This window comes from Rhinatrema bivittatum, chromosome 4 (genome assembly GCF_901001135.1).
Source record: "Rhinatrema bivittatum chromosome 4, aRhiBiv1.1, whole genome shotgun sequence".
Classification (NCBI taxonomy): domain Eukaryota; kingdom Metazoa; phylum Chordata; class Amphibia; order Gymnophiona; family Rhinatrematidae; genus Rhinatrema; species Rhinatrema bivittatum.
In genome coordinates, this window is record NC_042618.1 from 80,041,040 (window position 1) to 80,055,299 (window position 14,260).

A 14,260-nucleotide genomic window follows, 5' to 3' on the forward strand; every position below is an offset into this window, starting at 1 on the left:
CCAGGCATTTCTTTCACTACTGTTCTTCTAGAAGTCTTTTTTGTTCTTGGCTCCTTTTTGCACAGCTGCTCACAGCGCATGCTGCCACATCTGCAAAGACTGAACACCGCCCTCTCTACAGCATGCTCACAATAATCATTGGGGCAGTTCCACTAGGGCAGAGGTTCCTAACCCTGTCCTGGGGACCCCCTTCCCAGCCAGTCGGGCTTTTAGGATATCTACAATGAATATGCATGAGAGAAAATTTGCATGCACTGCCTCAATAACATGCAAATTTTCTCTCATGCATATTCATTGTGGATATCTTGAAAACCCAACTGGCTGGTGGGTCCCCAGGACAAGGTTGGGAAACACTGAACTAGGGGCTTAAATTATAGGAGTTCAAAGTTCTCTGGGTAATACGAGGTGGCCCAGGAGCTACACATGTAGAAAACAATTTTTCAAAGCTATTTATATGGACACAAAGGGCCTGATTTTAAAAAGCATTTGCTTGAGTAAAACCTGGTTTTACCTGAGTAAATGGGCTTTTGAAAATTGCTACAGTAGATTTCATTGACCATAGGATTTACTCACATAAGTGTGCTTTTCTCGAGTAAATGGCTTTTGAAAATTGCTACAATAGTAGTTACATTTATATGTACGACTCCATTTCAAAATTACCCCCTTAAAAGTATTTCCCACATTAATCAGCTGTCTGAAAATTACTGAACCTCAATGCAATTACAAGTCTGCACATTGTTTCACAATATGCAGACTTTTAACCATACTAAAAGGAGGCATTTCCAGAGGCATGTTTAGGTTAGGGAAGGTAAAGCACATGCTAGATGACATTTTCAAGTTTTCACATTTACTTTTCCAGAAAAAAAAACAACGTCCTGCAGAAAAAGTAGTGGAATTGACCACATATACTTTGTACTCACAGCAAGTTTCAAAGTGAAATTAGGTGCATACTCTGGCTTTGAAAATTGATGAAAGTCTGCAAGTTATCATGTATATACAGTTTTTGTCTCCATGTAGGCAATTTGAAAATTGCCCTGTAATGTGCAAATATCAAAAAAGTGTCTCTTCTTTGTCCTGGGATGAAATATACTACTGAACTACCAAAGGTGGACTTAATTTTCTCAATGAGTCAATCGAGCAGTTTGGTTCTTCAGAAAGACGGATTGCTTAGTTCCTGCTTATGTGATTATTATTTGACCATATTTTTTATTGTGAATGTTGACTGTATTATATTGCAACAAATGTGAATGAATCCCAGCCATGCTATAATATTTTCAGTAACAGTTTTATAAACGTGATATGAGATGGAAAATGCAATCTTTAAATTAAAGCTATTATGTACAGTAATCGTGTCTTACACATATCATGTATATTGGTTTGATTACTTTCTGGTACATTCACCCAATTTCTTCCCAAAACAAAAAATCTTTTGGATGTTTAATATGTGGTTTTAATCCATCATTCTTCATTGTTGGATTTGTTCAGTGTTGTAAAATGGTATTTTTCTTAAACCACATTCAAATACTGTGTTGACAGGAGAGTTCCACTGTGGATTTGAAGATGGCAACATCTGCTTGTTCACGCAAGATGATACAGATAATTTTGATTGGACAAAGCAAAGTGCCACAACAAGGGACACAAAATATACCCCAAACACAGGACCCAGCACAGATCGTAGTGGTTCCAAACACGGTAAAGTGTAGCATTGGCTTTTAAAGTTTCATTTATTCACTTTAATAACATTAAATGATGCAATCAAAGCCAAGGCACCAGCATGAATTCAAGAACAGAAAATAAGGAGACTGTAAAGTTGCTAAAAAATATTGTGACACAAGACAAAATGCTAGTCTGAATTAGCAACACTGGTCATTTTATATTTTTCAGAACTTCTTTTTTTAAATCATAACTACCTTAGGAACATTGTCTATATAACAGGACTTTGTTCATCATGATTATCAACACCTTTCAATGTGAACATTGTCCTTTTATTAATTCCGTTGATCTTCAATACATGATAAAAACTTTTATTTGTGCAAAAATATACTAGGCAGTAGGATGTTAAATTTTTCTATCTAGTGTACTGAACATATTTTCTTCTAACTGAAGGTCTAGTTTTAGACCTCAATATTAATGATAATTTATAGGGATGTGCAATCGTTTTTCCCGAATTAGGCAATTTCAGTGAAATTGCCTAATTCAGAATGTTTCAGAAGAACTGAAAAACGATTGATTTTTTTCCGAAATTTCGGAAAAAATTCATTTGTGGGTTAGTGCGCATTAACGGGAGTTAGTGCGTGCTAACTCCCGTTAGCGTTCACTAACGTGGCAGAATTAGTGCGCACTATCTGGAATTAGTGTACACTAACAGGAGCTAGCGAGCACTAATTCCTGTTAGTGCGCACTAACCTGAAAATCGGGGCCCCCGAAAAAAAAAACCCCGAACCGCAGGAAAAACAAAATTCCTGCAGGGGACCCTGAAACGAAGCCCGACATGATATTTAGACCCGAAACACATTATTATTAATTTATAACCAACAGAAAATGAAAAGGGTCAGTAGTTCATTGTATACTTCAACCTATTTTACCAAAATATATACTAATTGGGCCAGATTTTAAAAGGGTTACACTCATAAGGTATGCGCGTAACCCTTTTAAAACCCTCCTGCATGCGCTGAGCCTATTTTGCATAGGCTCGGCGGCGCGCGCAAGCCCCAGAACGCGCGTAAGTCCCGGGGCTTGCAAAAAGGGGTGGTCGGGGGCGTGGCCAAGGGGGCGCAGTTTTGACTCGGGGGCGTGTGGACATGTGGGCGGCCCGGGGGCGTGGCCAAGTGCCCCGACACAGCGGCCTGTGTCAGGGCCTGCTGCACCGGCGCTCGTAAGTTACTACTGCCCGGAGGCAGTAGTAACTTTTCTGATAAAGGTAGGGGGGGGTCTAGATAGGGCCGGGAGGGTGGGTTAGGTAGGGGAAGGGAGGGGAAGGGAGGGGAAGGTGCGGGGGGGGGGGGGGTGGAAGGAAAGTTCCCTCCGAGGCCACTCCGATTTCGGACGGGCAGCGCGCGCAGGGCTCAGCGCACGCAAGTTGCACAAATGTGCACCCCCTTGCACGCGCTGACCCCGGATTTTATAAGATATGCGTGCTCTCTTTTAAAATGTACCCCATTATATATATATGCACAGGGATTATATAGCATATTTGATATGGTGGGTTTTCAATCTTAATATTATTACTAGCTAGTTTAAAATTAAATAAGAGAACACTAGAATCAAGATCACTGAATATTTTATTTCTTTCTGTGTATGATTAATTTACACTAAAATATGCTAGCTGGGCTATGACAGATATTAACATAATTCAGCAACAAAAACATAGTACAAGAAATAGCAAATTAAGGCCTGGATTTTCTAAGGTCGCAGACCTTAGAGAATCCCGTGGTAACGGGGGGGGGGGCCTGCAAAAGCCGGCAGCGATCGCACCACCGCTGTGTTATCGCTGCTGGCTTTCGCACCCAATAACGTCACCGTGAAAGGTGGTGCTATAGGGCGCACTACTGGCAGCGATAAGGTGTCCTACCTTTTCTCTGTTAGTGAAGTTGTCGCGGAGTCCACCCCGACACTGCCCCGACTCCTCCCCTTCCGGTGTGGACTCTGCCTAACTCTGCCCCAATTTAGCTATTGCGTGCAATCCCTTTAGAAAATGACCCCCTATATCAATTAAATTGATAAATCATGCTCCCTGTTAATTAATAGAGGACACATTTATTTAATTAAATGTATGCTAGTGGTTTTGGCACAGTGATGTTGTATTCTTATGAAAAGCCTGAAAACATTTTAGAAAAACAGAGAGTGCTGAAATAAAAAGATTTTGTTGCTTGCAGAAATTCTGAGCAACTGCTTCCTTAGTAGAGGCACATCTCAGTTAACCTTATGCTGCTTTTCAGGTTGCCAATATTCATAGCTAAGTATATTTTAGCCATAGCCTGTTTCTGAGTGACTCCTATGCTGTTTTGCATCCATGGGCTACTAATTCCGATAATTTTAAAATTGGCATTCAATAGCTTTTCTTTCTCTATGTATATTTTTAGGTTTCTACATGTACATAGAGACATCTCGACCAAGACTGGAAGGAGAGAAAGCCAGACTACTTAGTCCTATTTTCAATGTAGCTCCTAAAAACCCTTATGGAGCCACCAACACTGCATATTGTTTTAGTTTTTACTATCATATGTATGGACGACATATAGGTGAGTGTAAACAAAAACTCAAATCACTATTGTAATTTTTAACATGATAAAATAGCATTTTTAAAACTAAAAATGAGAATTGGAAATCAAGATAACATTTTTACTAGAACTTTAGACTATGATTATATTTAGCTCCCGATTCTTCCAATAGAATGCGTTAAAATAAAGCAACTTCCCTCCTCCTTTCTGCATCTCCTGTCTTCCAAATTCAGATATGAAACTCAAATTCAAAATATGTTGCGTAAAAAAAATAAAAAAAAAACATGTAGAATTCTGACTGGAGGTGAAGATGTTTATTTTAAAATGACAGTGAATTCTCTCTCCTCCACCCGCCTTCCTCCCTCCTCCCTAAGTGACCTCTTTGTGACCATTTTCTTGACAAAAGTGTAACATATTTTACTGGTAACTAAAATTTGTCAGATTTTTCACTGCGACTCACTTGAATTTTAACTGTGACAGGACAGAGCACTACTATAAAGCCATAGTCACACATTTGTATTTACAAAAGGTGTATCGAACAATTTAACAAAGTGCATACAGAAATGACCATGCAATGCATGTACAGCCTTTTTCTAAATCAGAACTACCTTAGGAAAACTCTCTGTAATATGACCAGGTTCATCATGATTAAACAAGTGTCCTAAGCACGTCCTTCTGAGCTCCTACTATACAGCGTTTGTTTGATCAATTCTGCTTGTCTGCTACAAATGTATTGTTCTGTGCTTGGAGAGTAAAAACTAACCTTTGACCTAGAATCACATAATTGAACAAATTGTCATAGTTAACATTTTAACAAATTTTGGACTGGATTTATCATTCTTTGCAGAATGATGAATCCCGCGAAAAGGGGATCAGGGGGGCGAAAGGGGGGGCGGGCCTGCAAAAGGCCACAGCTGTTCGCATGGCGGCGGTGCGATTTCACCAGCCGCAGTGCAGCCAGCTGCAGCCTTTCATGCGAATAGCGCCATCGTAAAAGGTGGTGCTATTCGCTGTGCTACTGTCGGCGGCCGACTCCTCCCCGCCCCAACTCCTCCCTCTCCCACCCCGACTCCTCCCCTCCAGCTAATTTACATCCTATCGCAGGCTAAAAGGCCCTTTTACCTTTAGTAAATAACCTCTTTAGTTCCACATTTTTAAGTTTTGCTACAAATTGGTCACCTAAGAAGTACATAAAAACATGCCATATTGGGTCAGACCAAGGGTCCATCAAGACCAGCATCCTGTTTCCAACAGTGGTCAATCCAGGCCATAAGAACCTGGCAAGTTCCCAAAAACTAAGGGCCTCATTTTCCAAGCCGCTCGCACGCGATACCAGGATGGGGCGGAGTCGGGGCGGAGTCGGCCCCAGAAGAGGAGGAGTCGGGGCGTCACCGGGGCTGACTCTGCGACGACGCCGCGGACAGCAAAAAGGTAAGGGCCTTTTCGCTGCCTGTTTTGCTCCCAATCGCTACACCTCCTATGGTGGCGTTATTGGGTGCGAAACCGGCAGCGATCGCCCTGCGACAGGGCGTTCGCTGCCGGCTAGCGCAGGCCCGCCCCTCATCTTCTAAAGTATCGCAGGCCTGCGATACTTTAGAAAATGAGGCCCTAAGTCTATTCCATGTTACCGTTGCTAGTAATAGCAGTGGCTATTTTCTAAGTCAACTTAATTAATAGCAGGTAATGGACTTCTCCTCCAAGAACTTATCCAATCCTTTTTTAAACACAGCTATACTAACTGCACTAACCACATCCTCTGGCAACAAATTCCAGAGTTTAATTGTGCATTGAGTGAAAAAGAACTTTCTCTGATTAGTTTTAAATGTGCCCCATGCTAACTTCATGGAGTGCCCCCTAGTCTTTCTACTATCCGAAAGAGTAAATAACTTTTGAATAAGTGTTGTAATTTTACAGTGAGACACATAAATTGTAGGTAGTGAATGAATTAATTTTCTCCTCAAGGAAAAATTGTCATTCAAAAGAGACTGCATCACTTCCTACAAGCTCTCTTCAGCTCTGTGGCATAAACGATTTGTGCAAAGCTTTAGGATTTATTGCTATTTGATTAAATTGTATTTCATCAGAGACTGCAGAATATTTTTTACATAAATTCCTCCTGTGCTGTTTGATTAATTTTTTTAATTATTTTGATTTTTTTTATTAGATATTTTTGTCCTCTAAAGGTTTGTCTTTTTCCCATTGGCTGTCTAAAAGGTGAATTTTAAAAGACGGGTGCATGCCAAAATCAGGAGATGTGCGTGCGTCTAGCTCGTGCGCATGTCCCACATGTGCGCACAAGTGCCGATCAGTTAAAAATCTCGCATTGGGAAATAAAGAGGTAGAGTGTGGGCAGGATATGGGCATTCTGGGTCAGGGCCAGGAGATATGCGTGCAAGTAGCTATGTGCCTGGGCTCAGGCCCAGGTATATTTCAGCACACATTTACTTCTGCTATGTAAGAGGTGCATTTCCAGGCATCTCTGCAGTGATTGAGCAGTCTAGGTTAATTGGGCGGAGTGCAAACTAAAGAGCCAAGGGAGATTCGAGACCTAGCTCTAGACTGGGTAAACTGGTGGATGAACTGGTGAAACTGGTCTTGGGCTGGATACGCATCTGCTGTAAAATTCCCTCACTTGAGTGTCCCAAAGCCGACTTACACCGTTGTGCATGAAGAAGCTTAATATTAGGAGCACACAAACACACACCAGGGCTGATTTATAACACTGGCGCAGGATATAAAATTGCATATCTGGCTGTGCGCCCATATACACATGTATATGTGCACCCACACATCCATTTTAGTTACCTTTCCTGTGAACAATAATTTCCTAAATACTTTTAAAAGTCTTTTATAGAGACATAACCTGGACTCATGCTTCATGCACAGACTGCAACTGTTTGTTTCTTATGGATTACATTTTTCCTTGGAATTTCCATTTAAAGGGCCTGTAAACAAACATCAAACTTACCTATCCAAAAATAACTTTGAGTTCCCGTTCTTTTTATTAAATATTTATTGAAATTGTCATCCATTATTGCCTCATTCATGCATTTTAAATGCATTTTTGTTTAATTTTAGTAGCAAAATTTGCATGCCTTCCAGAATGTTTCTTCTTTTAGTTTTGATTGGAATTATATTCATTTGGTCTTTCTCCCTTACATTGTTTTCCCTTGCTTCTATTAGGACTGCATTTACAGTAGATGGTGCTTTCATACCCTGATCCTGAGGAATTTCTTTTCAGAGAAACATATTTTCAAATTCCCAGCACATCATACTATTTCTTATGAAAATAATAATTCTCTTAACAACATTCTATTTATGAGAACACATTTATTTCGGATGTTTTTGACTTACGGGTTTCTCTGCAGCTGTTTTTTTTTAGATTCTATTTTAAACTAACCAATAGATTTGATGTTAGATCAATATTTCATCTTCTAATACATTTTGTGACAAGAAAACCAAAATAATAGATGGGTCATTATTCAGCAGTTAACCAGTTTACTTTAACTGGTTACTCTGTCACGTTTAACCAGTTAAGTGTGTGGCTGAACATCTAATTAAATATAACCACAGAAAACTTGTGCAGTTAGATTTAGAACAGCCATTTGGGTGGATGGAGTTGTTGATATAAAATTAGCTGGTGGGTATAGAATATTGTGATAACCAGCTTAATTTTAAAAGTCTTTCCCAGGCAGTTCCCAACTTGTCCCTTCTTTATCCAGTTAAATCCGTGTGCACAGCAATTTTTTCAGACAAGATATAACTGGATAGCATAGCAAATATTTAACTGGTTAGATGAATGCCTTTAAAGCCTGATTTTAACCACATATGTGTAATGATCCTTTGGGATTCATTATGAAATTGGCTCTAGCTGTATTTCCTTTTTGAACTGGATAGGGAGACATAGTAGAGGGAGCGGTGCACCATTTTGGAGCAGCTCCTCCACTGAGGTTGCTGGAATGGCCAGACCCCTGCTGTTTATAAAAGCAGCCTGCAACATTTCAAAGTGTGGCCTGTTGAGTTAGAAAGTAGAGGAAGTAGGAAGGTTTTTTTAAGTTCCCATGCTCTTGGTGCTAGGCTACAAGGCCAGAATAACACCAGGAGTAGGGAGGGAACCTGTCCTTTTTGGGTGCTAGTTCCATGAGTCTGGTTGATGAATTCTGGACTTACCCTTTTGAGGTTTCCTTCCTGTGAGAGCCTTGATACCCCAGCTGAGGATTTCAGGGAGTCCAATAGCTAGGTTAGATCAGGAGGTAGGAAATATTCTGCTCTTCTGCATCTCATGAACCATGGGTTGGTTTAGGGGTGACTCACTGCAGGAGGATTTCAGATTTTCCCATTTTTGTGAAGATTTTTACCTTGAGTTTGTGGCCACCCTTCCTATCCTGAAGAGGAAACATCTGTAGAGAGCTGCTGTGTTCCTTGCTGTCTAGACCTTTCTTAAGAAAGACTTTGTTTTGTCATCTGAAAAATACAACTGTGATAAAATCCTTTTGCTTCTTCTGAGGATCACCATCTGAGTCTACATCCTGGGGAGAGGTACCTTTGGGATACTGTGCAAAGACTGAGATCTTATATTTTCCATGCCAGTATTTTGGAAGGGGATTTTTCCACCTATCTAGGATACCCCTGTCCACCTGGGTAGTCTTTCTTGTCCAATCCATGGAGGGTAAGAGTTTTCCCTGGCCCAGATACTGAGAAACCCTTGCACAGATAGAGAAAAGATTGGAGACCTGTGATTTTCATCTGTTATGCAAGAACTGATAAGAACCGTACCAAACTTGTCATTTAAGAACTTTTTGCATTAAATAATTATTTTGGGCACTCAAACTGAGTTTCCAGAATATTGTATTGGCACTTGCATCCCTTATGGCTGAAAGTGAACTGATACCTCCCCAGGACATTGAAACTAAGAGTCACCCCTACCACTTTGGGCATTAGAGGATTTATTCTCCGCCCCCATCCCAACTGGAAAAGAACCTTGTCCCTGGGCCCTTGGATTTTATTGGAGTGGGAGAAAGGTTGACATAAGAACATAAGAAATTTCCATACTGGGTCAGACCAAGGGTCCATCAAGCCCAGCATCCTGTTTCAAACAGAGGCCAAACCAGGCCACAAGAACCTGGCAATTGCCCAAACATTAAGAAGATCCCATGCTACTGATGCAATTAATAGCAGTGGCTATTCCCTAAGTAAACTTGATTAATAGCCATTAATGGACTTCTCCTTCAAGAACTTATCCAAACCTTTTTTGAACCCAGCTAGACTAACTGCACTAACCACATCCTCTGGCAACAAATTCCAGAGCTGTATTGTGCGTTGAGTGAAAAAGAATTTTCTCTGATTAGTCTTAAATGTGCTACTTGTTAACTTCATGGAATGCCCCCTGGTCCTTTTATTATTCGAAAGTGTAAATAACCGAGTCACATCTACTCGTTCAAGACCTCTCATGATCTTAAAGCCCTCTGACAACTGGCTGTTGGACCCTTGTCTGCCCATGCACTCTTGGCTCATAATCTAGAACAGGGGCTACATATATTTTGTTGGCCTTTAAGCTAATAAACAAGAAAGAAGCTTTCAGGATTACTGTGGTCCCTATCTGAAGCAATGTACTGCAAGTAAAGCTGAAGTTCCTTATACAGTGTTGAAGAACGCAGTTTGCATTTCATTTTTCATGTTTAGGTGATAAATTGGTATATTGGAAAAGTGCTATTAAGAAGTATTCTACTTAGTTCAGAGCCATCAGAATTGTATCATTGTAACATAGTATATAATGGCAAATCACCAGCATCATCATCATCATTATCATTTGTGATATAACATGTATAAAATACATATAGAATTATTAACATTGCACAGGATAACAAATTTATATAGGATACATATTAACAAATGGTTAACATTCCTGTTGAATTATATTTAAATAGCATTGGCGAAGAAAGGTACATCATATAGATAATTCAGTCTGCATGGGTAATGCAATATTGCTCAAGGGCCACATACAATCTTTAGTAGTTAGCATCATTGGTTTGAAGTGAGCATGTCATAGAGTTGTAATGATAATGCTTCATAGTATTTATCTTTTGGTTTATATGTTAAAATACTGATGATTGTTTTGGATTATAATAGCTGAATAGCATTACTGGAGAGCAGTATATTGTATAAGTATAATAGTGTGGTGCACTTCATACTTCTCTACAGGTAGGAGTATATGTGGACTCTTTGGTAGGTCATATAAAAAACTGCTCCAAAGAGCCAAGTTTCCACCAGTTTTTAAAGGATGTGTTATTTGGAGTCTTTCTGATGTGAGATGATCCAGAATTTCATAGTGTCGAGAAAGATTCTTGAACAGATTTCTTCCTGGTGTTGGTGAGGTTCATCATTTTGGGAGACAGCCCTTCCAGTTGTGCCTGGGTTTGTGAGTGCAGAGGATAAGCAGGTAAATAGGGAGTGGGAGATCTCCTGAGGTAGGAAAGGACTAGGCCTTTGAGTGTTTTGTAGGCTAGGGCGGACGCACTCGGTCTCTCCTTGCTGACGCGACCCCCTAATTTAAATATTGCATGGCGCCCCTGGGAGCGCATTATGAAAGTGGACGCTTAATGTTCAGCGACCGCTTTCTGCGCCAAAATATTACATTGGCCCCATTATGTTTATGGCAAGTTTACTTGTTGAGAGATACTGGCAGGTTCAGGTGCTCATCGCAGACAACAACAAGAACAACCACAAGAATAGGCAAGGGAAGTTCCAACCCCTCCTAGGGAAGTCCCTGCACCAGAGCTTGAGTCACTAGCCCCACAGGTCGTGGGCCATGGCAGAGCTTGGCACACAGGCGATCATGGCGGAGGAGATACAGGGAATGCATCTTTCCTCCACAAGCTTTATTGTTGGGCATGCCAGAAGATTATGTGGTTAGCCGATATCACTTCAGCTCTCAGACTATCCTGGAATTATATGAAGAAAGCTAAGGGGATCTGGATCTGGTCACGGAAAGTTCCCACGCTGCATTTCTTGGCATCCGGTTCCTTCCAGACAACAATAGGGGTCGTCACTGGAATGTCCCAAACCACTTTTTCCCGCTGTCTGGGCCATATTAATTGCTACATAGCATTTCCTCAAGCCAGGCAGATCTTGATGGAATTGAAGAGAGGCTTTTATCCCATCGCTCACTTTCCCAATGTTCTGGTTGCTATCGACTGCACTCACGCAGCCATCATCCCACTCTGTGACAGGGAGGAGTTCTTCCGCAACAGAAAGCTCTTCCACTCCATCAACGTGCAAGTGGTCTGTGACGCTTGACTACGCATCCTCAATGTGATGGACAGGTACCCGGGAGCCACAAATGTTTCCTTTATACTCAGGCAATCAGGCCTCTTTGAAAATTCTAAGGACAGCCTCTACAGTGATGGTTGGCTCATGGGTAAGAGAGAGATGATTCTTTCCTATTCCCTCTCTGGCTATGTGTTTGCAACAAACAGCATGGAATTGGGAGCGCTGTGGGGGAGGTAGCAGCATTGTGGACATGACAAGTGACTTGTGCAGTTAAGTCTACATGCCTTTGCACCAGGGCGTGGCTTATTCTCCCTATACTCAAGAGGTCTGCTAATGTCGTGAGGCCAAACAATGCACTTGCCATAAAGATTTGTGTGTGAGCAGGCACTACACATTTTCTACGGGTTCACTTTAACATTAGCTTTTTCTGATCCTCCCATCTGGAGCAGTTAAAATGTCACAGGTTAATCACAACCTTTTAGGGTCCCTGCTTCTGGCACTGCCAGGTCAGGTGTGCCCTGTTAGTGATGGGTCAGCCAGGATGACAGGCATAGTTTGTCTTGCCCATCACATAGGTAAACCAGAAGCTGCTGCCTGTGCATTTTTGGGCCTAGAATATTCACTTTGTCAGGGTATTCCTGACAATGCTGATGGTGTCCCTAGAGGACATACTGCAGAGCAGGGAGGGATTTGCACATTTAGACCACGAGCTAGAGGTTTTTCTGCTAGGACAGGTGTGGCAGCTCTGATGTACTGCTTCAGGGTTTGATGATTGCTATGAATGAGTTGTCAGGGGCAGTCACACATTTGGTGGAATCCCCAGATGCAATTTCTAGTCTGGAAGATCTGACACAGATTAAGCTAGTGCTATAGTGTTCATATAGTTTCACAGAAAAAGGTGGCATGGATTTAGGGTAGGGAAATTGACTTGTAAGGCTCATGCTAAGCTAGATGTTAGAGTCTACAGTCTTATAGCATGCTGTTAGTTGCCAGCTATATCTCAAAGTGATGGTGGTGTGAATGATGCACCCATTCTGTCTTTTCCACAGGAGATTCAGGATACTGTTGCAGGACCTGGCTTCTCACCCCTGTTTCTATTCCCAACACATCAGCGGAGTCAAGGTAGAACAAGGCTGTTTCACAGAACCCACCTTTGGAGGTCTCAAAAGTAGATTTTGCTGTTTGGACAAAACAGGGGGAGCTTTAATGTATGCCCCACCCAGAGTAACAGATATAGTGCTGCTCTGCTGTGTATTCCATAATCTCATTCTACGCCATGGAATATCAATGGAGGTACTTCCTGATCTACTTCCTGATCTACCCCAGGATCCCCCATGTGTACCCACAAAAGCCAAGGACAATATGCTGAATGGCAGCCAACTTTGTCATAGAACGCTACTGTGCTTGTTAGGCCTAAACTACCCATTCCCCTCTCATGGAAGGGAGGCTAGTAGAGTGTTTGCAGCTACTCTCTGCTCTATCATTTTTCTTTTTCTCATTGGTCCTTTGTCTGGGTCAGCATGTAACACACAGCCTAAAGCTACAGGTTGACAGTTTAAAGTATCAATCACAAAGTTGCCATTTTACAGCCTCATCACATAGCTGACAACCATGAGAATGTGAAGTTATGCACCTGTATATGGGATGCTTTGTGTCACATTGGCCTGCAAAGACACTGCTGATAGCACTGCCTCAGCTGTTTCAGAGTCAATGCTGACTTCAAAGTGCTCACCTAGCTGGCCTTCAGTTACATGCTTTAGTAAAGTACCGGTCAAAGATTGTGGCATTGCACAATGCCACAGGCTAGCATACCTCTTTGGAGTTAAATGCACCCATGCACAGCTGCATCCTGCTACACCTACCTAGGCAAAATGTCAACTATCATAACTATTAATCTGCTTGCATACGCAAAAGGACTCGCACAGGAGGGGTATTTGAAATGATATATGCATATTTGCAAGCACCATTTAAAAAGGCAGCGTCTCTCCGTTTGTGCGCTGATATCCACGTTTATGGGTGCATGCATATTCCCTTTAGAATAACCCTGTTTCTGTTCAGACTAGCATTTGCATAGTTATGATGTTGCATTCATTCCTCCTTCTGTTTGTAACTTTTAATATGTTGTATCGTTTATTGATTATGTGTGTTTTTGTAGTGAGCCACCTAGGTTTAGGCAGCATACAAATAGAAATAAACACATAATGGAATCTCAATGAATAATTTCTTTCCCCAGCCTACCTCCACTCATACTTTTTCAAAAGATAAAAGTAACTGTGTGTGCTGTGAACTAATGCATACTTTTACCCACACAGTAATAGGGGAGGGTGCAGGGGAGACAATAATAATTACTCTGTGTTCTTATGTGGGTAAACCCAGGTTTACTCACAGAAAAATATCTGATTTTTGTCTCCTAAATAAATACTATCATTTTTATAATATTACCCGTTAACCACATTTTCTAATGCTGTGCACATGAAAAACAATTGAATCATACCATATGAATCAGTATGAAATTCTTAGAAATTTTAATTTATTGCAAGATAATGCCTAATCATTCTTTGCATTGATTGGAAATTTAAATTTGAGAATGTTTCTGTGTTTTTCCAATACAAAATGTTAAAAAAGAAATAGTTTGCAAAAATGTTACTTTGGTTTGTCAGTAATTTGTTTGCACAAGCAGCACTGACTAGGAATGAATCAGCTGATTGAAAGAAGTCCTTTAATGCTATAGAGATTGAAATACATTTAAACTATATTATCATCTTTTCTTG

The 14,260-nt window shown here is 41.0% G+C and overlaps 1 protein-coding gene across 1 annotated transcript in view; it reads left to right on the plus strand.

The window, feature by feature from the left end:
• Positions 1-14,260, plus strand: part of MDGA2 (MAM domain containing glycosylphosphatidylinositol anchor 2) — a 1,648,575-nt gene that overhangs the window by 1,575,912 nt on the left and 58,403 nt on the right. Inside the window, exons 13-14 of the mRNA XM_029598388.1 lie at positions 1,537-1,692; positions 4,083-4,241. Of these exons, the coding sequence (XP_029454248.1) occupies positions 1,537-1,692; positions 4,083-4,241 (315 nt within the window). The remainder of the gene's footprint in view (positions 1-1,536; positions 1,693-4,082; positions 4,242-14,260) is intronic.